A 26,053-nucleotide genomic window follows, 5' to 3' on the forward strand; every position below is an offset into this window, starting at 1 on the left:
CATTTTAGCTGTAAGATGATTTTAAGATGAATGTACAACTTATTCAGTATATTTATTTCTGTTTATACAGTTCTGTCAGTGGATTGCATGAAAGGTGCTAGGAACTGTGCAGTGAAGGACTTAAGCACCATAATCATTCTACTCTTAACTGTGACCAACAAAGACTATTTTTAAAAGATGACCCTAGTCTGGAGTGGAACCAGGGGTGAGGTATGTTCAGAGAACAGTATAGAGCCTTAAATTGTTATTCTTAAGTGTATTTTAAAAATAATATAAAAACAGCTACTGCCTTATCACCTGTATGTGAACGGAACAATGGCACCTGCTACTTTTACAACACATTCAAACATCTCAGCGTTCAAAATACAATTTCATTCAATGTTTATCATCATACAGGAATTTGAAAGAGTAAGCTATACAGTGGCAATGTACAAAATGACAGCTCAGATGCACAGTCATGTCCATTAAAACATACCACTCATCCAGCCAGTTATTATAAATAAAAGGTAGACCTCAGTTCCTTTGGGCATACTAACCAAGGCTTAGCAGTACAGCAGAGCATCCATCGCCCTGTATCATAGTTTGTTCTTCTCCAGCATTCACAGTACAAAAGCAGCTTCCCTCGGAACAGGGAGTGGAGCTGTGGCAGCACCACTGAAGCCCGCCGAGCACCTTACCGTATGCTGTCTCTGAGGCTGGCCATAGCTGTGTGTAGAGCCTCCAGTTTCACTGCCAGCCACGCCGGGGGTGACCCTTTCTGGAGCAGCAGCTTCACAGCCTCCACTGCCCCCTCTATGGTGCCTATGGCTGACTTATACTGCTCCTCCGAGGGGGGGTGACATGCTCTTTTTGCCAGGGGCTGTGGAGTTAAGTAAACAGACAATTTATAACCCCCTAGATAAGCAACCAGTCTCCATCCAAATGCAAATACTCTTAGATAGGGAAAAGCTGTAAGAGACACCCTTGTCTTGTGAGAGTTCTTCCTGGCTGACAGTAGAACAGAGCATTCAGCTGTAACATTAAGGGCCAGGAGTGCACGCAGACTTTATTTCCTAGAAAATGGAGGGCAGCAAAGGCTATCTCGAACCTCTTTAGATTCTTCCCAGAAATAGCACAAATTTACAATAGAGCCCAGATAATTTGAAGTACACGTACCTCTCCCAGTGACTCCAGTTCTCTAGCCATTTTCGTAAAATGTGCACTGCAGGTACTCCTTTCTTGTTTCAGGCGTTCTATTCGTGCTTCTGTTGTCTCTTCAGCTTGCCTTACCTGGGGAGAGAGCCACAGGAGAGGTAACTAAAGCAAGAAGGCATTACCAGCCTTCAGAGGTTCTACGTATACCAGAGCAACAGGGGGAAGAAATCTTAATGTGCAGCTGAAATTGAACCTAGTTTCTCACATTTTTCTTAGCAGATCAAAGTTATCTGCTGCAACTTCAGTGTAGCATCACTCACTGGCTATTAATTCTTTCGCTAATTAGCTGCTTTTCAAGTACTACTCATCCAGATAGTGCTCCCTTAGGTTTACAGGCAGAGAACATCCACCTCTTTCCAGTTGTCTGTTCTGCAGAAATAGCTGCCTGCTCTACAAGACTGTTTTCTAATGTGCAAGAAGGACTGGGACGTTTCATATTCATACATGTTCACTGAGCTTAGAGAAGGGAATGCAAGAAACGGGAGGGAAATCACACATGGAATGAAGAAAGTGCTGCCTTTTTCATAGATACTTTCACTGCCTGCAACAATAACTGCAATTTAATCATTTTCTATGTTCAAGGAGGGAAAAGCAAAGCATTTTAAATCAAAGTTGGAAAGTCCTGGAAGATCACTGTGCATAGAAGCAACGTGTGTCAATATAGTTGCCGTAAGAGAATAGAAAAGTTCAACCAGATCCCAGTTAGCAGATCAATTTAATAATTTATTTAAAATTCAGCTATTTAATCTGCATGTAGATGATGGTACAGACATAAGCCAAATCCTACATGCGTATAGCAGCGAAGACAGGCTCATAAATCGTGTTACGGATGTGTACAGCACCAACTAAGAAAGCAGTAAAATGGTTCAACAACATACCTTAGCCATAAAATTAACGACTTTATTTTTAATTTCTTCTGAATTAAGGCACTGAGGAACAACATCTTCATGGATTGTCTCCTGTAAAAATATTAGGTAACAGCAGTTGAGGATGCTCATATTAACAAAGGAATAGACAAAGAAAGAAATGTTTCTCTGGGAAGAATTCTGTGATGACAGCATTTTAAACATCCTTCCTTGCTGCAACCAATGCCTAATTTTCTTTTACTTCCAGCTCCTGAAATCACATGTAACTACATTAGCCCTCATTACTTTTATTCATGTGCAATTACATCAGTGACATCCAAATTGTTCAGTCGAGAGCAATGAGCATTTAAGAGAGAAGAATTTCTCTGTGATGAAAGGTAACTGAGCTGAATACACACACCCAAAGTTCTGCTGTGCTTACCTCTGCAAAGTGTCTGAATGCCTCCAGCGCATGCTGATGAATAAGCCACGTCTGGTCAGCTAGCAGGGAAGCAAACAGAAATGACAACTGGGGGATGACTTGCCTCTGGAAAAGAACAAATATCTGTCAATTACAAAGAGTTAGTTGTGCATATCTTACCATCATGATTTATTACTAAAGAATTGCTCTAAGGTCAAGGGACAGATTTGTGAAATGAAGAGTGTTACTGCCCTATCTGACAGAAAAGCACCGTAAGGGAGATGACACGTTCTGTTCTTTCTTCTTGGAGGTTCAAACATCAGTCTTGTCTAACTGGTGAGAAGCAAACGAGCAAACCTAGCCTCTTATGTGCACTCAGTGTGCCTCAATGAAAGCTAAGTCTCATAGATGATTATGTCATGGTGCTTTTGTATGTATTTAACCCAATCCTTTAAACAGAGGATCACTTCATCAAAAGACTAAAGAAGGCCACAGCTACCATTACCTGTGCTTCTTGGGGTATGAACACCTTTCCCACAGAAGAGAGAAAATCCAACATTGCTAGACGAACATGATCTGGGGGATCCAACTGGAAAAGGGAAGACTGCAGTGCAAACACCTGCCGGAAACAAACCCCAGCAAAGCTCCATCAAACAGTGCAGACGAAAACTATTCCAATCATTAAATCTGAGGATGCTGATTTCAGAAAGCAGGACTGAAAACAAAAGGAGATACGCTACAGCTTGAATAACTCTGGCTAGGATAAAGCTGCAGTGTGCATCTCAGAAATAAATATGTTCTATGGCACATCCATACATCCCAGTTACCTTACAGAATGATTGGTTAATACCATTTTTGAGAATCCTAAGTGCCACATACATGGTTTAAAGACCAGGAAAGCAATAAAGGAAAAAAAAAAAAGTTAGGAATCTCCATGTTTTAAGGCCAGACAATGAAATCACTCATTTGAGATTTCAGTAAATCACAAAGAACTTGGCTTTTCATGAAGTAAGTTACTCATGTGATTGTGCTGTTGGTTTTTCTTTTTACCTGAGTGATTAATTGAGCATCTAATGCCTGGATGAAAAATTCCAAAAGACGAAGTAATAAACACAGCGTTTGCTGGAGACACGGCACATCTGAGACCTTGAACAGATCACAAGATATTAGTAGTAGCTTAGTTACTAATGTAGTTAATGCATTTTAGTTTATGGAATAACTATTTGAGGAATTTGAAGTTGCAGTAGCATTCCAAAATACTTAGCCTAGTTTCACACACACAAAACAATACATCGTAAGCAGCAGAAGAGAAGATCAAAGCAGAGATACAAATATCTTTAGGTAGTCATATTTCACAAGGCCTTTTCCTTAGATTTTTATTAAGGATCTTTCTTATTCCACTTTTTCCACTCACCAGGATAAGCAAAACGAGCCTGGCTTGGTCTTCTCTGCACTCTCCCTTCAGGTATTTATGGACATTGATAAGGCCCTCACAAAACCTGTGTAGGCTGAGCAGTCCCAGCTCTCTCAGCCTCTCCACAGAGGAGAGATGCTCCAGTCCCTTGATCACCTTTGTGGCACTTCGTTGGACTCTCTCCAGGAGCTCCACATCCCTCTTGTACTGGGGAGCCCAGAACTGGACACGGTGTTCCACGTGTGGCCTCACCAGAGCTGAGTGGAGGGTGTTGCCTCCGTTGACCTGATGTGCAACTCTCCTCCTAACGCAGCCCAGGATATCACTAGGCTTCACTGCCTCAAGGGCACACTTGGCTCTTATTAATCCCCTCTCTCAAGCTTTCCTTTTTATCTGACTAATAACCGTGACAAATCCTTTTTTCTTTACTCCTGCTGCAGACACAAACGGTTAGGTATATAGTCACAAGCAGGAGGGGTCACCTTACCTCCTTGTTGTCAAATAGGAGAGAAAGGTTACTGGCTCTGTGGGTTTCCATGTGCTAAGCAATATCACCATGGTTGTTAACCACATTCTAACAAACATTTTAAAAAGGCCAAATACATAACCGGTGTGAATCAGGATGAGGTATTTCAGGCTTCTCCTTAAGAGAATCTGAATCTGACACCGCATAACAGATGGAGCAGGAAGGAGCCATATATGTACCATTCAGGAAAATTCAAAGTCCATTTCCCAGAGAACAAGCCTGTCCAATAAACCAGCTGACAGCACATGGGCAGCACAGTTATACTCTGCTTTACAGAAACGGCCTAATCCAAGTAAAACAAAACATGATGAAACAGCAGCACCAGCCTCCCAAAGACATGATGCTTTCACCATCAGAACAGCAAATCCTCTCACCTGCTTAGCCTGGAGAAAAGTCCAGAACTGACCGAGCACTCCCAAGATAGATGCCTGAAGTTCTGCCTCCAGAGTGTCACCAGCAAAACTGCAGGCAGTCAACAAGACAGAAATGGCAATATTCTAGGAGGAAAAAACACTGTATAAGACCAAAAAGAACCTACGTGTAATACAAACCCAAACCCCAGGCTTGTAATTAAGCATCTAAAATGATACAAGATGGCAAGAAGCCTAATATGCTGCGTCAGCTGTACAGTACAGCTAATCCACCAGGCCACTGGCCAATAAAGCTTCTAAAGTGAGGAAACCATCCGTTCCTTCTGTGGGAGTTCATATGGTGCTGGAGCTGTTAGCTGCATTGCCAGGCAAAAGCTGGCAGCTGGTACTTCGTGTGGAAATCTCTGGTTTCTCTCGCTCCTCTCCTTTGCCAGGGAGACCAGTGAGCATCTCTTAGATTTGATGCCACGTAAAACCAGCCAGAACTTTAAAACTTCAAAGTAATTGTATGGCATAGTATAAATTGGAAATTGTAAAGAAAAATACATCCACACACCCAGAGAGCAAACAGCAACTAGAGTGACTAGTAAATCACAAGACCTCCACTATCACTCTCAGAGCAGAGGGTCCTAAGGCGCTGTGTACTGTAAGAAAACATTAAAAGGAAAGCTCTTGATTATGCATTTGCCAATTAGTAATGGAAGAAAGCAGTGCAACAGACAGAAAAACAAAACTGAGGACAGCCACAGCATCCTCAGTTTGTAAATCCAGAGGTCAAGCATTTTCACAAAGAGAAGCCAGTCTCTTTTACCACAGGTTGGAGCTCTCCCACAGCACGTCTGCTGTTCAGCCATCGCCTGCATTGTGCGAGTCCTGCCACACACAGCTGATGGGCCACTCGTTTCCCAAGGTCAGGATTCAGGGCCTTGAGAGATACATGCTGCCACACAGCCAAGTTTTCCACTTCTTCTGGAAGAAACTTATGAGCAAATTCCACCTGCAGATAGGAGTATAAAATAAATAAGTTCATAAAATAATATGAAGTAAAGAGGCTAGAAGAGAATTTGATAACTTGTCAAAAAGCTGAGAAACCAACAAACAAAAAAGGCACTACTTACTTGCTTTAGAAATACCACCAGCTCCCTGTCACATACAGGACATAGAGCAGTTAAGCAATTTATTCTTTTATCTACTTGAAGCAACAGCCCTAGACAGTAGAAGAGAGCTTAAGGATCATAAATATGTATCACTGCTAAAGCAAACTCATATTTACAGACTAAGAGAACTTGACAATTAAATCCTTTCTTATTCCTGAAGAGCAATATACCAGTGGATTTTCCTGCAGCAGTCAAGTCTCCTTACTAACAATGAATCAGTTCTGCCAACATCTGTGTATCAGAAATAGGCTGATCATCTGCGATGATGAATCTTAAGAGTTCGCAGAAGCAGGCTGTTTTTCTTCCTACCCTGAGACAACCTGGCAAGAAAATTTGAGCCTACTTGTCTTTTCAGAAATGCTGCAGGGAGTGAACATATAAACAGCCACTGTCGTCTCCCTGTGCAGCAGATGCACTCTGCCCACACAAGTATGTAACAAAAAAGTTAGAAGTGTATTATCAAATAATGAAATTACTTTGTCTAGAACTGGTTTTACCCTGATGATTTCCTTGGTATTAGTTATGTATTCCAGCATGATTCTTTGTCACAATCCAATCTCTATTAAACAAACGCAAGTGACAATTACAAGAGTTTATGCCCTCATAAACACCAGGTGCAGATTCAATACAGGGCATACAGTTTAAGCAACTGGGAGATATGCTCTTTTCATACCTAGTCGAAACAGGACATCACTGCCACCCAGTAAGACCACTATTAGAGAAGTGCTCTTCAAAACAAGAAAGGCACGTATACATCTGCACAAATCAGGATCCACTATGACAAAGTAATAGCAAGTGCAATATCAAGTACAGCAAGCGAGCACTCAATATCCTGCCATTTATTATGCAGAAGATATTTTAAACACAGGCCACTGATTCAAAGCTCTTCTGTTAAAGTCAGAATATGCTGGCACTGTACTTGCCTGATGATCTGGAGCCATCAAGAACAGCATACGCCTCAGCAGAACACCCAGGGCAGAGACCTGGTAACACTCGTTGGGCCAAGACTTTATCTGAATTAGGATAACAGGAAATGCATCTAATTAAATTAAGAAAAAAAAATCACCACTCAAATCACCACAGCAAATGAGTTCCTTACACAATGTTCTAAGAGCTGCTATGTTAGGTCAGAGCAGTAGCACTAAATAAAACGGTGAAGGACATACCAGAAATACTGGGTATAAAGCTTTATATTTGCACAGTTCTGCTTTTGCTAATTGTTAGCCCAATAGGAGGAATTAATACAATCTCCATTCTGGATTTGGAAAAAAACATTAAACTCTTGTCTTTGGTCACTTAGAAAGCTCTTACCAATTGAGCAATCACAACACAGTGGTGACTGCACAGCTCAGCTGTTCCATACCTGGAATGCAAAAAAGAGACAAAAGGTAGTGAGTCTGTGTTTTCTACTCTTCTACAAATTAATCATCATAAGTCTTGTCTCAGAGACAGCCATTTTCCCTAAAATATTTAAACTCAATAAGCACAGATACAATTTACATGAGACAACTGCTCCAAAGAAAATAAAAAAATTAGTAAGCAATAGAAAAAGTATGTTCCCCTTGTATGAACGTAAACATGGCTAAGCCATTTCTGCTCTTAATTTTCAAAATACGCTCTACGTTTGAAAATAATCCAATTCTAGGACAATTTTGTCTTAAAAAGGGAATTACAAGCAACAACAGAACTAACTAACTGAATCTGTGGAAATCCTGCTTGACCTGTAATGAAAACATCTTACCGGGCAAGGAAGCACCACGAGTCTATTGCCAGCAGAGATGTGATCATACTAGAACCCAGCACAGCATCCAGCAGAGCATACTCCTGAGGAAAACGTATTATTTAAGTTCAAGCAGAAACAGACTGAAGGCCTACTATTACTTTTACTCCATTAATTGGCATGAAACCTAATAAGATTTTCAGCTTTCTCAATTTGAAATGTTCTAATAACCGATTTTCCTGCTCTGTATTCAGCTGCAGTACTAACCAAACAGCTACATCCTCAGTTTTGCATACTTTGTACGTACATGTACATTCAGTACAATGAGCTGAAGATCCCTCACCTTTCAAAATATTTCTGTATGCGCATCTCTTCATTGCAAGGCAACTTTTAATATGTATAAAGCAATGTATCATCAATTTTCTTGCCAACTTTACTGGCACCTTACTAAAAAAACAAATCAAACCTTTCCTCTTTTAGGAACACAAATTTTATCTGAAAGCAGCATGCAGGAAAAAGAATAAATTAGGGCTATAATGTTTGTGACAGCTCTTAACTTTTTAAAGCTTTACATTTATCTAGAGGTTCTTTCATCTATGCATAATAAAAAGCAAAAAACTTCTAAAACATTATGTAACAGCAATCAAATCCCGGAATACTCCTCTGAAGTAGAATTTTTTTCTCATTACCATTTTATGGAGTGTTCTTAGCTGAAATCATAAGAAGATAGTCTACTTGAAATATTAAATGGCACTTTCTTATTACTTCACAGTATAGACCAACAACCAGGTATTCTTAATACAAGTTGAATACTGTGTAAAAGAAAGCACTGAACTTTTAATAACAACTTCATGCTCCCCTGCAAAGAGAACAAAAGTTTCTAATACAATTAAGTTTCCCAAAAACTTGTAAAAAGCTCGATTTCCCATATTGCCTCACAAATGACATTTTCTGGACACCTAAACTTCTGCCACGCAACTGCATCATGGCTGTTGTCTGAAGAATAACTCAAAGAACTTCATAACTAATCATCTCTTCAGAGCTAGATCATTAGCAAGAGCTCATTCTTTTTCAAGTATTATCTATGCATCAGAACAGCTGAAGAAATGATAAGGAAAAATCAGTCTTACCAGCTGAGGAAAGTGTGATGGGAGTGTGGAAGCAATGTAGGAGCACAGGTGAATGCAGACGTAGTGATACAGGGTGATGGGAACTGCTGGCTGTCCTGTGCCAATCACCTCTGGCAAACAAACGGGGAGAGAAAGCTCGGCAGAACATTGCTGGAAACTGAGGAAAAGAGCTGAGAAAAAAGACAGGCTGGGGATGAGGGTGAGGGGTAAGAAAGGAAGGAGAAAAAAAAAAAAAAAAAAAGAACAGTTGGGTTACAGACAGACAAGTCCAAAATCCTGCAAACATCATCTCTACTACAGAATCTGTGTTTCTGACTAGAAGCTGCAGCAGTAACTTCAGTGCTTTATTTGTATGCTAGATTTATATTTCTGACTACCTTCCTCACTTACAAAGGTCACTATTAGAGTGACCTTTCAGGCATAAAAATGCAAGTATCAACAAATTACATATTTATCTCTTTCTTTGACCTGGACTTAGTCTAAATACCATCCCTTTCCCAAAATAACAAAGGCATCTCTGGCTCTGTGTCCTTCACCCCTGAAGCAGAACATCAGATGATGTCTTTCCCAGCACAAGGATGTAAATTGATAGTCTGTCAAACGTTACTGTTGGGTTGTGAGGGAAACCTGAGCAAGTAAGCCCCTTTGTTCGCCCACACTGACAGATCGCTCTGGTGAAGAATTACAGTGAGAACCTTTTTAGTACCGTTTTCCTGTGTTCCAGAGGGTTTGCACTTCTTCAGGCTGAGAAGACAGCTTGTCCATGATGGTAATCAGAAGGAGACACTGGGGCAGCTGCTGCTCAGGAGGAAGACCTGTAGAATTTTGTTTTGAAGTGTGATGCTAGTCACTCTTGGAAATATATATGCTGTGTAAACATGAACATTATATTTGAAATGAAAAATAAATGCAATATCCTGCATCTGGTTGAAGCTACAATATTGCAGTTCTGAAGTGCTGCTGCAACATACTGCAAAGGAGTTACAGTCCAGGTGCCTCATGCTTCCGATCTGCCTGAAAGCACTGGGTGCCTCAGACACCGAACGCGTTTTCTTCCAAGTGTGCTGTGATAATCACAAGGCCAGAGTGCACATATGAGAGAGAAGTAAGCCCAGCCTGCACTGACAAAAGGAGGAACTGCCGCTCACATCATAAATCCCACACAGTAGAACAGCTCAGAATCATGGCATGTTGGGCAGGGCAGAATTTTTAATGGTGGTTATGATCCTTCATTTTGAAGACATTATTTTCCACTAAAAATACATAATTTAGGAAAAATAACTGTCTTCCTCCATCAACAGAACAGCAGAACGTGTTTACCTTACTTCAAAAGGTTGTGATACAGATACAGATTGAAATTGTGCAAGGCAGCAAAACTAATAGGATTTCTGTTACTCACAATAACTGCAATATTAACTTGGTTGCTTTGCAAAACACAAATTCAACAGCAACATCAACTGCTATACAAATTCATCTGAACAAGCATGCAGCTGCCTACACCATAGTACTTACAAAAGAAAAAGAGGCAAGCAAACCAGTACAGAACGTGGTCCAGAAAGACAAAATATCAAGCCAGATCCCTCAGAGATGATTGCATAGTATTGAAACAGTGGTAGCTGTATTTTAAACCCACCTAAATTATCACTTAACACTTGCTCCATGAAAGGGCTAAAGGGAAGAAGCTGGTTGATGAGAGGGTCTAGAGCCACAAGAAAAACACGGGATATTTCATCTCGATGAACCTCTGAGATCACTGGAGCATAGAGACTGGGAGGAAATTTGCTGAGGGAGATGGAAAGAAACATATTCTCAGTAGAGTTACTTTTCAAAACAGCTACAAAAAGGCAAACTCATGATCTCCCTGTTATTGTTAAACAAAAGACAGAAAAGACTCCTCATTTTTTAGTATCTACTATAGCCTGAAAGTTACAACTTTGTATTCAGCCTCAAAAGTAAGCTTCAGAACCCTATTAAACATTGAAAGAAAAACTTACAAGTTCACAGAAAAGGCATGTGAGATATGTAATATTAAGAAGAAATATACTGAATCACCAAAAAGACAAGCAATGACAAGCCAAGAAGACACCTGTAGAAAAATTGATAATCATAAAAATGACAGTACTTATTTAAACAGACAACACTAATAAAAGGGTACCACTTAATTTCTTTGAAATTTAAAAAAAAAAAAAAAAAAAAGCTGGACAGTAAAAGAAGGTGATATGAGAATAAAGTAAAAGAGATCATGAAATGAAAACCCACTTTTGTAGCTTATAAAGAGATGGTACCTTCCTACTTGAAAAGTCTGCTTAGTTTTGCTAAGTGAATAGAAGTTTAGAACCTTCCACTTGAGAATGATCCACAAGGTAAGTAAAGTCAGAAGATTTTACTTTTTTAAAAAAAAAAAAAAAACAAACACCCACCACCTGATCTTGCTCCAATTCATTCAGTGGACTCACACACACATTACTACAGAATCTGGTTTCAATTCCAAAGGAATAACTGAAATCAGACCTCTCTTTCACTTTGCCCTGTTCTTCCCCGCTATTGCAGCACACAGAACAGGTCTTTTGCAAGAAAAATGACAAGCAGTTTGCAGATTATAGAAGGGAATACTTATGAGCATCATATTAATAAAGCTTTTGTTTCCAGGAGAATGAGAGTCCTGTTAGGAGATTTCATGAGACTGCAAGCACAGCAGTAAAGCTGTGACAAAAAAAAAATATCCTAGATACTGTTTCAAATTCCCTTCAGGACAAATATTGACATACTTTGTATTGAAGTATAGAAGATCTGTCCAAGTGTTGCTACTGACATCTGCATTTATTCTTTTTTTTTTTCCCCACTAGAATTTGAGAGGGAAAAAAAAAAAAAAAAAAAAAAAAAAAGAGTGCAGGGCCATTTAGTTATATCTGAAAGAGAAATTAATTAGGATTTCTAGGAAATGGTAATTCTGTATTGTCTTGACTTTGCATGAGTTGACTAATATCATGTTACTGTTTGTATTAAAGTGCTGTTTGTTTTAAACTGCTGGGCCACTGTTTTAACTCTGCCTCAGTGCTTCATGGCAGGGTGACTGAAGAACAACTCCTACCTTCAGGAATTCTGACTGTAGGAACAACAGTTTCCAAATAATCCTTCCTTAGCAGACCCAGTGTCCAAGCCAATCAATGCACATATTCTAACAAAACTTAATGAGAAATACTGACATAGGTAATTGCAACCAAGTTAGTGGTTTGTCAGTATTTCAAACTCACAGCATTGATGAAAAATGAATTTAATAACTTAGAACCACACAAAGAAGCCCAATTTATACAAAAATTAGATTTCTGTGTGTGAAAAAGAAAGCAACAGTTCTGAATAAGAACTCACCTCAGAATACTCTAACTTTAAAAATATTTCATCAAAAAAGGTGCTATCAGTAATTAGTTACTGGTACTTCACTTACCTGTATATCTGAAGAAACAGCTGATGTAACTGCGAGCATAAATCAGAGAAGAAAGAAAGAAATTCCTGCAAAAGGCATTAATTTTGAAAGGTACTTTTAATGTAAAATGCATGATTATGTTTTTTGTTTTTTTCTTTTCTACTATATTAATGTGTGAAATACTACATTTGCAAAAACCGGTTAAGTTGCAACAACCCACAGCACAAAGCAAGTGCTAAACAAATAATAAACAAAGTATATTCCTAGGATTAATTACCACACACACATATATATATTTCTGAAAAGTTATGTTTCTAGACTTACTTAAAAAATAAGAACAGTTGTAGTAGCCATAGAGAGCTGTAAAAATCTGAAATGCTCTACACACTATAAAGCTGTCTTATCCTGTCATAATGCTGTTCATTTTGTGACAAAAAAAATAAAATACCAAAGCCTTGCTTTGATACCATTGGACAAAGCAGGTGCAGAGCACACCACCACTGCTATTCCTAGAAAGCAAAATTCTTTCACATGCATTCTAAAAATGGGTAGATTTACGGCATCTCTTCTAATAACCACGAGATTAAATCACGGCAACAAAGTGGTTTGGCCAGGGAGAGAGCAGGAAGTTAGTGTCAGAGCCAGTATCAGTACAGTTTAATTTCTTACTATGAATGCCACATCCAAACTATTTGACTGTGCTGCCTGTTAAAGTATGTTGTCCCATGGCAAAAGGTTACAAGCGCTACTCAGAAAAACATGCGGGTGAAAATATAAATGAAGAGGAAGCTACTCGTGTCTTTAAGTATATTTGAGAATTCTCTTAGTCTCAGGATAAAGAATTTCAGAAAGTTAGAGCCATGAGTCAAATCATTAGGGAAAAATGAGCAACAATTCTGAAACCTTAGCAACAAGATTCACCTGCTTAACTCTTCCAGATAAAGGTGCTACTGCATTGACTCAAGGCTACAAATAAAGACTGGCTATTTCCTACCAACTCCTCAGTGACATTGCTTGTAACAGACTTGTTTTTTCTTCTGTTATCACATCAATAATCCTGCTTAGGCTTGTGAGTATATTCAGGTGGAAACTGCAAGAAGGTTATGAGTGAACGTTGGTTATACCACTCATATAGTACAGTTGTAAGTTGGTAAGATATTATGGAGTACATGAATATTCTGTGTGCAGACCAGAGGCTTATATTCGATGCTAATGTAGAATTCAAGTAATAAAACCTACCTTGGTGTAGTGTACAAGGGAATTAGCAAAGAATCTGCAGAGTTTGACAGTCTTCTGAAACAGCCTGAGGTCAGTGCCCTCCTGTCCAAAAAAGCAGTTCTAAAACTTAATATACAGAGTAACGTGCTACGGATTAAAGTTAAACTGCAAACAGTACTCAAAAACTATTTCTAACCTGATTCTCCATAGATTCTGCAGCAACAGGAGAAAAACTTTAGAAATCTTCAGTGTGCCTCAATATTTTTATACCAATATTCAACTGAAATGTTATCCTTTGATTGACCTTGGGATATCATCAGTTTAGAAAACAAACAAAATTCCCAGGGTATGGTGTAAACTTGTTTTCAGTGCCTCACTAAAACATCCCCAGTGTAAACAAAGTCAATGGGCCTGATTTTCTGGTGGTTTCAAAAGAATAAGGGATTCTGCCTAGCACATTAAAAAACACTAAAAAAAAAAAATACTCCAAGCAAAGTGCATTTATCTTCCTCAAGTTCAACAGCAGCTTTGGAACCTTTCTAATTTACCTGTATGTCTGACATCTTCATTTCCTCAGCCAGCTGCAGGCAGGACTGGAAAGAAAGAAGAGTGTCCTTGCACAGACCACTGAGGATGTCACTGTGTTTCAGGTGGCACTCCAGCAGAGAATGATGCTTCAGGCTTTGCCTACAAGGCAGGAATATAAGCAGATACTGCATTGTCAGACATGATCATGCATTAAGTTAATATAAATCCAAGTATCTCATTTCTCTATTTAGGCTTTTATACCTCACTAATCAGTGCAATATCCATGTACAAGGAAACCACAGATTTAGAGAGAACAGCCCTCTTCATAGCAATGATGGAAGCACAAAGGAGAGACAGGATAGCACAACTCAAGCCAAAAACATCTACAAAACTGCAGGTCAGGCCTCTTAGGATTATTTATTCATACAATGGTGTTTCAAATGCTCTTCTGTATTGCAGTGTATAAAGTCATTACTTTTACTACTTTACTATTACTTTTTCATGCACAACTCCTAAGCATTTTCACTGGCAGTGCATTTAATTCCACTTACTAGCTAAATTTCCAAAGGAATCGAAATCTCCAATTTCCATCTCAGCAGAAACTCTGAACACGAAATTAATGAAACTCTGCTTATATAAAAACACAGACTAGTCATATTACAAAAAAATGCAAGGAGTTTAAAGACATACTTGATGATGAACTTCCACGTGTTGGCATGAAGTGCATGGTCCATATTGGAGATGACAGAGCAGATCTCTAGCACAGTGTGGATTACTGTGAAGGAAATAATAATGGCAACAACTGAGTTAAAGCAGATTCCTAAGTTCACGGCTATGCTTCTCTCCTAGGAAAACAACAGCAATCACAAACACTAGAGAATACCACCATGCTGACACTGAATCAGGAATGGCTCAGTGCTTAGATGCCTCCCCTTTCCTATAAATCTATGCAACATCCCCCATCTCACAAAGAGTTTCAGGAAAAAAATGGGTATGTTTCAAGCTGTAAAATGCTGCCTTCTGCAGTGCTGGTCAGGACAACAGGACCTGAGCATGATCAGTTTTAAAGATTCAAACATACTTCCTACAGAAAAGAGAAAAAAAAAGCTGTTTTTTGAACAAAAGTCAAAAAAGCTTTAGAATCACATATACCTGACACCATATCTGTGATATTATCTTCAGCAGAAGCAGAGCCCACAGAAATCTGATCAAATAGTTCCATCAGCTGTTTCTGAAGAGAGTAAGTTTCCTTGAACATAGCTTGTAGGAGATCAGCAATCAAGTGTAGATGCCCACAGTACACTGATTCACTATCCTGTAGGAAATGGGGAAGAAGAGGTTAAATAAAGTCAGGAATCACAATCTGAGAAGGCATGTAGGTACCTACTTATTATTGATCCTGATCTGTAGGTTTTGATACCAACACTTATTTGCTAAGTACAAAATGCTATTCACCTGCAGTCTAATCAACAGCTAATGAAGTCTGGCTGTGGTGAGTTTAGCTGGCTTTGATGCATGAAGCTATCATCATGTTTCTGAACAAAGCAGTACAACATTAGCAACCAAGGAAGTAGACTACTTCAAATATTTCTCAATACTTTCAAATTAGAATTGTTAAATAAAAGGTATGGCAAATGAGTTCAAGTCCTGACATTGAAAACTGCTGTAAAAGTTTCATTAAGAAAAAAATTGATAAGTGAAAATGAAGGCTGACCAAAAGCTACTGTGCCCTTACAATAACCTTGTTTTATTTTCACTGTTTAAGGGAGAATCATTGTTGCATCTGAAAATGGGTATCTGAAACTGATACTCATTGTAACTAACACAGAGGTCCTGATCTCAACTTCCAATCCACTTGGGAACTTGCATAGAAGTAAGTAGCAGCGTTTTGGTCACCATTTGTAGCTCTGAAAACTACTGCAGCTATCAAAAGCACACAGATGTCGTAGCCTAAATTCAAAAGCAAGATGTTCAACTGACACTGATGTGAAATTTGAAAATAGCAGAGCCCATGTTTAGTACTGCCAGGTCAGAAATTCTGGGCAAACAGCTGAAAAAACTTCTTTGTACTTGTACACTAAGTACATTCTGTAAATGATTTGATAGCAATAAAAAAAAAATCTACAACAATATTATTTTGAATTAGGAATTTCTCAAAAAGTGAACATTTCCTAAAAAACGACCAGAAGGAGAATTTTTCTCTTTCTAACGGAGACCTACCTTGCAGTGTGTAAACGTGTTCTTTATTACATAAAGAACAGAGGATGGAAGGGTGCGGATACTCTCCAGAGGCACACACTCTTGCAGCGTGCAGACGTAGCGTACACAACTGGTCAGAGTTTCCAACAGTTGCACTACAGTCTTAAATGAAGAACAAACAACAGCAGTCAATGTTTTTCAACCCTGCATTAATTTCAGAAGCACTTTTTTGTGGAATTGCTCCTAGGTTCTTACAACATTTAAAGTTCACAGCTATTTGCATAAATAAGTTGTTTATTAAAGATGAATTCCATAGCTTTTTCTGGTACTATACACTCTTTGAAAGACTCGTATTTTTTTCATCACTGTCCTCAACTTACAAAAAAATTTAAACTCCAAAATAATTGACTGTATAAATAGCTGCCAGATTCACTATTTAAATTTGGAAAATTAAATTCCATTTACATTACATACTAAGCAAAATTTGAGATTTTCTTTGAATTCTGATTAGCATCACATGCTAAATGTGATTCACAAAATTTTAACTGAACTTCAACTGCAAAGATGTTCAGATTACATTTTTACGACTTGGCTAGTAGTGTAAGTATTCTAAAATCTGATAATTTATTAGGTAAAATCAAAGCATAATAGACTTGCCTGTAATAGATTCCTTACAGTACTGCATAACTCTGTATTCTGGCTGGTTAATCCTTTGGCCTCAATGGATAATTCGTACATCAAGTTATCATATAGCTGTAGAGTCTGTCAGGAAAAAAAAAAAAAAAAAAAAAAAACACTTAAAAATTTTATATATACAATTGTGTTACTATTTGTGTACATATGTTTATATCTGTTTGCTTGCTTAGATTGCAGTCATAGTCTACTGAGATAACTCACAGGAGTAAATAATGCTTTCTAGCATTTAAATCATAAAACTTGATATACCAAGATATGAAAACCACCTATTGTTCTCAAATTACAGACAGAAGTTAAGTTAGCTGCTATTTTCTAAAAATCTGTTACCAAAATAAACTCCCTAGCTAATTAACTTGAAATAAGATACCTCATCCTCACAGAGATTTTTTTCTTAATTAAAACCACACCATTTTGAGATAAAAGGTTATTTTCATTTTGTCTCAGAAAGTGCTTTTTGTTGAGAACAATCATCAACATTTTGAATAAAGAAATAACGTTTTAAGACCTACAAATAACAATAATTTCTGCTTTGGTCTAGGTCTATGTATATTTTACGAGAGATCCTGCTGAGACTGCAAAGACAGAACAGCTTCTAGGCACGTGCAGGGTACTACATAAAATGGTATGGTACAGTAATCCCTGTTCAGGATATGCATGTTATGAGCCATTTTTCTTGTAATCTCTGAAATCTGCTAGAGGACATGCAAGAAAGGAAATGGAAATCAACCGGACGTTTTTACAGGCTGGTTAAAATATACAAGCTGGGGCCTGAATCTCAGCAATTCACTACTGCTTTAAGTCCATTAAGATATATGCACTGAAGAGTTTAATATTACAGACCAAAATTATTATTTAATCAAAAAAGAGACCTTCTGTTAGTCTTTGCCTAAACGTTTATTCATCGTATTGCTCACAAATATCACAAAAATTATTCATGATATATGGGTGTTGGGTTCTTCAGTTTATTTGTCCTGAGAGCCTGCCCCAAGTGAAAACAACCTTGGTCATTTATACAAAGCCTGACCTTCTCAAAAAGAAATAGAAAACAATTCTGTTACTAAATATAGAAAGCAGAACATCATACGTTTGATCCTCTCCCTACTGTAAAGAATGGTAAAAAATCATAGAAACAATCCAACAATGTAAAACTGTTAAACTTTTAAAGGGTAAAATGTTTATTTCAAGCTGTGCTTGCAAAGCAATGATTCTATCATGAGACTTCAGAAGAATCAAGGCATTCTAAGCAGGTTTTTAGCACTGCACTGACTGAAATTTTCGTATTTCATTGAAGGTGTCATACCTTAGGCAATGCTTTTGAGAAAAAAGTTTGTTCCAAATCTGCAAGGCTGATATGAGGCAAAAACATTTCAGTCATGATCCTCAGAACACCTGCGAAGCAAAGTATGTCTAAAATGTTACTGAAAGCCATGTGATTATCAGAAATATGTAGCTACCAAGCACATGGAAGAAAGAACTGAGTGAAGTGGAAACTGATCAGATACTTGATTTTGAAACAAGTAACATAGCATTTGCAACATATGCATTTTGTGAATCATCAAGTAACAATAAAAGCTCCAAGGTGCATAAAGCCATTTATAACTGCATCACACCTGACCCCACTTAGTTGAAGGTGGGGCACAATTGTTTGCCCATAGTCTGGGCAATTTTCCACATTCTTAATTGTAAATAGTTACACATCTAATGTAATGGCTGGCATTAACACACAGCTGAGCAGTGAATGTTAGTGAGAGTCCTAACCAGGTGCATATCAGCGTTTTCTGGATCACTCTCAGGTATTACAGGAGTTCAACCACCTGTAAGATAACAGCCAAAAATACAATAAAATACAAGACAAATAGCACTCCTTCTTTCAGGAGTCTACAAATCAGAAGTAGCCAAAAGGAAAAAGCAGCTTTACACAGATAGCTTATGGGTTTTTCTAAAGTTTATTCAACATGCAATTCCTGTAACATGCAAAGTCCAGCAGGATTGCTAAAGACTGTGAAAGTAGGACACCAGCGATAGCTTAAGTATTTGTAAGTTGTGCAGACCTTAGTATTTGCAATAAAATAAGCCTCAGGAAGAAGCAGCACCTCTTGGCCACTACTTACGAACATGCTCAGTCCAGTCTTCAGACTCTTGATACATACAGTAAAATCGTTAAAGAAACTCAAGCTCATTCTGCCATAAAGATGTTATTTCTCATGCTATGTGCTGTGTGGGCTTTAAGCACCTCATGACATTACCAGGGATGCTCCGCAGCTGACCTGGGTGCGTGCTCAGTACCCACGTTCCAGCAACACTACCAGAGAGTAAGATTTGTGGGCTGTGGTGTTTTGTTCTTTTATTTTTAGGGGGGCAACAGGGGTGTTATTGAAGGGGCTAGAAGAACCACACGGTGTTTTCTACTGCAGTTTTTTATTTTACTTTATTGTTATTTCGGTGAAGCCCAGCACACCCGGCTTTTCTCCCGTTTCACCCCTTGCAAAGCTCGCAGCGCTTCTCCCTCTCACGAGCCGCTTTGCTCGCCCCGTGCCGCCCCCCCGCCATTTTAGGGTCACTCCCCCGACGGCGGAGCCCCCCGCACACCCCCTCCCCACAACAACCCAGAAGCCGAACCGCCTCCGGGGGAAGGATATGAGGAGCCGGGGCAGCACGGAGGGCAGCTCCCGGCGGCAGAGCTCCCAGTCCCAGCCGCCCAGCTCCTGCAGGAGCAGCTCGGGGTCGGTTCGCGACATGGCGGCCGCTCCCCTCACCTCAGCGCGCGGCGGCGGGAACCGGCGCGAGCCGCGGCTTTTCCCGCCGCTATCCCAGCAGCCCCCGCGCGGGGCCGGGCCGGCGGCGGCGTGCGCGCGTCCCTTGTCAGGCCCGGCCCCGCGCATGCGCGTCGCGACGCGGAAGGAGGCGGCGCTGCCATGTGGGGCAGGGGGAGAGCGGGGTACGGGCACCCCCCAGGAAAGGCTGCTGAGATTTAGCGGCTTATTTGTTTTTTATCATTCAAATTTTATCGTTTTACTTATTTATTTTTATCCTTTTATTATTTTATTTTTACTATTTCGGTTTTTATTTTTACTGTTTCATTTTTTTATTCTTCAGTATTTTTTTATTAGTTTATTCTTTATTATTTTATCTCTTACTCGTTTATTTTTTAATCTTTTATTCTTTACTCTTTTATCCTTTATTATTTTATTTTTATTTTATTTTTATTCTTTATTATTTTATTCTTTATTATTTTCTGTTTTTAAACAGGCTCTCATTTTCCAGTAGGATGCTATCAGCATTTTCTCTTAACATGCTGTTAATTCCTTACCATTCCCATCTCACCGTTTAACGATGCCTAAAACTGCTTTTCACTCTTTTTGCAGAAATAATTAAGCTGATCCCTTGGCAAACCAGCCGGTGTTCAGCCTACAGAGTGCGCTTTCCCACCGTGGTGCCTGCATGGAAGCGTACAAAAGGAAAACCATCCCGTCTCTCTTGGGCAAGCATCTCTGCCCGTGACTTTTTGGGCTGCTCTTCAAAATGGCATTTCGGTTTAACTTTGCTATCGAGGACAATGAAAGCACTGAATCAGATGCTCACGGTGAGGCAGACCTGCAGCTGGACCCTCCAAAACACGAGCAAACCGCCGATGCAGCAGCAGCCTGCAGCCCCCAGCCCGGCACTGCTAAGCACACAGGTAAGGATCTGTCAGAGAAGAAGTTGTGCTTCCCCGCTGCCAGGGAGCACCACGTTCCCGAAGATGTCAGCAAAGTACTGGAAAATAAAGTCTTGGAAACGGCGTCAGACCTGCGTTACGTGAAGGTGTCCGCGGTGGAAATGACGCGTCGGGGTGGCACACACGGGGAAGACATCGTGTGGAAGAGCATCTCCGCTCACTCTGACCTCATCCCAGGGGTCTACGAGGGGGGGCTGAAAATCTGGGAGTGCACCTTCGATCTCCTGGAGTACCTGGCTGAGGCTGGTGTGCAGTTTGCCAACAAGGCAGTGCTGGATCTCGGGTGCGGGGCTGGACTGCTGGGAATAGCTGCGTTACGGGGAAAAGCTGCAAAAGTCCACTTCCAGGACTACAACAGCACGGTGATCGATGAAATAACCCTGCCTAACGTGGTGGCTAACTGTGTAAACGATGGCAACAGGACTGCTGGGGCAGATGAGAGAAAAATAGTTAAGCCTCCTTCAAAAAAGCCCAGGAAAGCAGAGTGCTTACCTGACACGCTCAGCAGATGCAGATTTTTTTCTGGAGAGTGGTCAGAAGTCAGCCGGCTCCTGCTCAGCAGCAGCGAACCCCGTTCAAAATACGATGTCATCCTCACATCCGAGACCATCTATAACCCTGACTACTACGGTGCTTTGCACGACACGCTGTCTCAGCTACTGGACAAGAACGGCCGCGTGTACTTGGCAAGCAAAGTGCATTACTTTGGGGTCGGGGGCGGCGTCTACCTCTTTGAGAAACTCGTTGAGGAGAGGAAGGTGTTCACAATCAGCACAGTTAAAGAAATTGATAAAGGGCTGAAGCGGTTTGTCATGGAAATGGCCTTTAAAGATTCCTGTTAAAATTAATTCAACCACTGGTGCTTCAAAAATATCTTAGTAAAGAACTACTTCAATCCTCCTATCGTTGCTTTTTTCTGCTGTTGAGTTACTCTGAATCTGCCCTTTTCTAGCTTTGGAACTGTTTGACAAATTTCAGTGTTTGCCTGGAAGGAAGGGACTCTTCTGGTTCTGTTTTTGCAGAGAAAAATGTAGTGTCTTCAAGTAGCATCTGTTTATACCACTTTTGCTATTTATATTTATTTTAAAATTAAGCAAGTCACTGTCCCCAGTCTCCCTCTCCCATTCTTTGGCAGTGCCAACACTAAGTCAAAGGGTCAGCCGCTGAGCACAGCCTGAAGGCGACCATTTAGCATCCTAATACAGTGCAAAAAGTAATTCTTAAGGGCCAGGCTCTCAACCTGGCCATGATTTAACTGCAGTGACAGATTTCAGACTGAACTGAATAACTGTGCTCTGCTGTTTTGCCACCAGAGGGGGATGTGATCGTATTTATCACTTGTATTCCATTCTGGTAACAATCTCGTAAATCTTAATAGTTTTTCCATATAGAATGCATGTTACTTTTATTCAAACCTTTGAAGAAGCATACCAGAGGATATTTAGTACTGTGGTTTGTGAACTTTCATATTCATATTTTGACACATTCCTAAGAAAATTTCAGGGAGGAACTGCAAAAAGGCATCTGCTTTGCAGAAATGAAAAATAATTTGTTTTAGAAATTGAGTTGAAAGAAGACTGACTCTACATAAGATGTTCTTTAAAACAAACAACCAGTAAACCTACAAACACAATCTAAGAAACTGGAGGACGACAGATCTGAGTTTTAAGTTGCAATTAGGAAAGGAGACTAACTGGAGTGCTGTACTGTTTTTGGTAAGATCTTTCCAGATACTGACCATATGTTACAACCCATTTTCCAAGCTTACTAAACACTTTCATACCTACTCAGTCTTTTAAGCAGTTTGGCAGGGCAGCAGGCTTTTAGAAAAAAGGCCATGTGCAAGTCACACCCGTGTCCTAGGCTGATGATATTGATGGTGAGACAAGACTGCACATTGCTGAAGAAATTACCTAATCAAAAAGATGCAAATAAACCCAAAGAAATACAAAATCTGGTCCCAAATGTTTGGTGTCACCAACAATTCACAAAAAAAAAGTCAACCATGGTATGTTTTGCTTCAACTAAAGCAGGCAGCAGGCTGTTACAGAGCTCTGCCAGGTACATCAGTGGTACTGCTTGTCAGCGTACGCTGCTTTACTGCAGCAATAACGCATTGGGCGCCCTTGCAGAAATATAAACTCGGAGACAAGCCAACCACTGCAGTGAGCTGGATATAAGGATCCTCGATAAATGCAGGGGAGAAAAGGCAATAAATAATCTGAGGAGGTGGAGAAAGACTTACTACAGCAGTGACTTAAATCATTCAGTATTGTGTAACGTAAGTTCCCGGCACTGCAGCCCATGAAAGCCGACGGCAAGATGCCTGTTTTGACCGTGTTGCTATTAAGATAACCATAGAGGATTTCCTATACTTTACAGGAGAGCCTTAACAACTACTGTTGTTCCAAAAACAATTGTTAGCAGACTACTTTAAAGGGATACTTAGGAAATTACTGAAGTGCTCTTTCACAGGAGAGAGGAAAAAAGCAGTCAGTTGTGCTCTGCAAGCTGTCAGCTGTGATTGTGCTTTGGGATTTTTCTGCATCAGGTCTGAAACCTACCGATGACAGACAAGTACCGACTACAGACAGAAAAACAAAAGGAAGTTTTAGCTTCGGCACATCAATGAAGTAGTGTTAACAGTTCTTTGTCAAAACTGGGAAGTTGGAAACATCGCTACCACTTGCTATTTTCCATACCTGAGCCTTAAAACAAATCACTGCTTACACAGCGACTGAAATAGCTTGTTCTACACCTGCTAGGTCTAGAGATGTTTCCAAGAAGGGTACCTGAAGTCATAAGAAATCCTGACCCCTGTAACAATAAATATGATGAAGAACAAGAATATTATGTATTTTTTGAATAAAGAAGACACTTAGAATTGCCTACTATAATGCTTCATCTGGAAAATATTACATGATCAATCTCACCCTCAGTTTTAATAATATTCCTTTGCTCAGCATCCTTATTTTATTTTTGGCTTGCTCAAGCAGCTCAGTTTTCATACAAATACAGAATCAGAATTTTTAGGACTTTCAAGTGAAGACCGCTAGAGCCACAATCACAATGATCGTGCACCTGCAAAACAGGAATCCCAACAGTGGAATTAAGTTCCCATTTTTAACATTACAGAAGTGAATCAATACAGGATATTTTTCTCGGGTAAAATCAGCATTGGGATCTCTATAAGTTCAGACGAATTCTAGTCTGTTCTTCTGCCCATAGATACTCTCTGAGAGGAAGCAGAATTAAACAGTTTTGTGGGCTAATTGTGCTGTTGATGTTTTAACATCAGTAATGAAGTTGTTCTTAGATTAGGGAAACCAGTAAGGCTTTCTCCCCTTGCCAAATCATCACCACCCTTATGACCAGTTTCCTGCTTTTTTCATGATCTGGAATAAAAAAAAATCTTGTAATACTTGTACATCTACTTAATTGCCAGGGTAATTAGCATTTCCCCAAGTTAAATTTCAGTAGAAAATAAAAGAATTTAGAAGACCCTCAAAAATCTCTTTCTGATAATACAAACATCAGGCTCAGTTTCTTGGATGAGAAAACAAAGCGTTCAACTGGCAACTCAATTTTCAGCTCTTTCCAAGTCACCCCTTTTCTCCCCTGGCTCCATCCCCTTACTTTTTAAGAGAGTCATTACAATAAGAAATCCGGTCTAAATTATGTCCTTCTCGTAAGTATTGTGGAGAGAAACATTAAAATCTGTCATAAAATGTTTCAGGAAACTAAATGAAAAAGCTTGCTTACTTTAGCAGGCGCTGTGCTTAACTGATGACTTCCTCTTGAAGACTATTTGCTAATTTTGGGAAATGACAGGATTAAAAAAACAAATCGGTTTTGTATACTGGCACTAGTTAAATGGCATCCGTTACAGTTACTTTGCTAAATGTTAGGGGAAAAAAAGCCCTGAGGAAAATACAAGTGGGAAGCGCTCAATTTGCAAATTATTGACTTGCATGCTATTCTTGGTAACTAGGTACAGAGGCGAGTAATCATTTTCTGAAATCAAAATCTTGGTAAGAAAAACCCAATGCTATCATAGCAATTGAAGTGGCACAGACAGAAGAGCAATGCACAGAAGCATAAAGACAAGCACAAACAGCAGATAAATACAGCAGCACACAGAGGCACTGGAGGAGAAAGTCGAGTCTGTGCATAGGGAAAGCAGAGACCACCCAAGAGACCTGAAGCACCAGGTTCGTATCTTGCTTCTGGGTGATTATCGGGATGGAAATACCTGAATTTTTTCTAATGAGGAGTGTGACAAAAAGGTTTGAGGATGAGAACAGGATTCCCCTCTGCGCAGCCTCTGGTGATCAGTAAGTCAAAAAAGGCCATCAGGTGCCCTTCATCATACACTGGATGCTGTAGTACCTAACTTACCATTTCTTTCACCTGGACACATGAAGAGTTAAACAAGAAATCAGTCGCTGCTGCCAATCCAGCTATTCAAAATTCCGTGATCCAACTGGAGGCAGTTGCAAATACGCTGAACTGATGGCAAGTTATATTCCAAGAAGAGGCAGCCACTCCTGATGTATATATACATGACTCACAGGCAGCGTACAAGGACCCGGGATTAACTCTGAGACCTTAAAAGGAACCACACCTCAATGTAAAAAAAGAGCACCAGTGATTAAATATCAAAACAAATGTACGGGAGAGTGATGGAGGGATAAGCGAAATCATTCTGTTACTGCTTTATTATCGTGATAGAAACTGGACTAACACCTCTCCCATTTCATTCTGGTTTCTTCACATTGAAAAGAAAATGCTATTGGAGACTACAGATACTGTCAGAAAAGCATAAGGGTCACAGCAATCAGGATTTATACACAGAGATCTCCGGATGACTGCAAGTCAACAGCGTGAGCAAGAGAAAAGGTACTGCTTTGAAAACCCACAACAGCATTCAACAGAAGATCAACAGGAAACAAAGTGAAAATTGCAGCATCTTCACAAATGAAGGGCAAAAACTTGCTTCAACAGGTGGAAACAGGTGCCCGTAAATTAATCCTGACCCTGCCTAGGTATACCAGTTCTGGTTGGGTTGGTAATTATAGTCCTAGAAAAGGAAAAATTCATTACGCTCATGAGAAATAAAAGAAGAACAGAAGAATCAGAATGAGAAGATTTACATTATTGCCCCCCCTTCAGTTTTTATAAGTGTGAATAAGAAAGTTGAACAGCCAGAAGAGAAATTGAAAAAAAAAAATTAAAAAAAATGAAAACACCACAGACAAAAGGATCAGAGCACAGGTTTGGTCCTGGGGCATTAAAGGTGATGGCAAAATCCAGATATACCCTGCAATGCATCAGTGAGATAAAACTAGATGAAAAATTGGAGGTAAGATGATGTGGGAGTGTTTCATTAGGTGGCAAGTCAAAAGGAGCATGAAAAAAAGCTGAGAACCGCAAAATTTGCACAAAGGAATGACTTGAAAAGTAAGTAATCCCCAGGTATCTCTAACAGTGCT

The 26,053-nt window shown here is 39.7% G+C and overlaps 2 protein-coding genes across 2 annotated transcripts; one reads left to right on the plus strand and one right to left on the minus strand.

The window, feature by feature from the left end:
- Positions 1 to 38: 38 nt before the first annotated feature.
- Positions 39 to 19,109, minus strand: FIRRM (FIGNL1 interacting regulator of recombination and mitosis). Its single transcript, XM_082765912.1, has 23 exons — positions 18,955 to 19,109; positions 18,144 to 18,232; positions 16,805 to 16,909; positions 16,169 to 16,309; positions 15,101 to 15,263; positions 14,639 to 14,723; positions 13,969 to 14,107; positions 13,442 to 13,522; positions 12,224 to 12,288; positions 10,412 to 10,560; positions 9,485 to 9,593; positions 8,779 to 8,965; positions 7,670 to 7,752; positions 7,240 to 7,291; positions 6,852 to 6,941; positions 5,583 to 5,768; positions 4,775 to 4,897; positions 3,511 to 3,606; positions 2,966 to 3,079; positions 2,482 to 2,586; positions 2,073 to 2,153; positions 1,156 to 1,269; positions 39 to 859 (listed from the first exon to the last, which is right to left on the minus strand). The coding sequence occupies exons 1-23, from the start codon at positions 18,989 to 18,991 to the stop codon at positions 674 to 676; spliced, it is 2,580 nt and encodes an 859-aa protein (XP_082622038.1). The 5' UTR covers positions 18,992 to 19,109; the 3' UTR covers positions 39 to 673.
- Positions 19,110 to 19,748: 639 nt separating this feature from the next.
- METTL18 (methyltransferase 18, RPL3 N3(tau)-histidine) lies at positions 19,749 to 22,495 on the plus strand. The gene is made up of 2 exons (XM_082766586.1): positions 19,749 to 19,781; positions 20,209 to 22,495. The coding sequence occupies exon 2, from the start codon at positions 20,366 to 20,368 to the stop codon at positions 21,401 to 21,403; it is 1,038 nt and encodes a 345-aa protein (XP_082622712.1). The 5' UTR covers positions 19,749 to 19,781; positions 20,209 to 20,365; the 3' UTR covers positions 21,404 to 22,495.
- The last annotated feature ends 3,558 nt before the right edge of the window (positions 22,496 to 26,053 follow it).

Source organism: Aythya marila, assembly GCF_965140915.1.
Source record: "Aythya marila genome assembly, chromosome: 8".
Classification (NCBI taxonomy): domain Eukaryota; kingdom Metazoa; phylum Chordata; class Aves; order Anseriformes; family Anatidae; genus Aythya; species Aythya marila.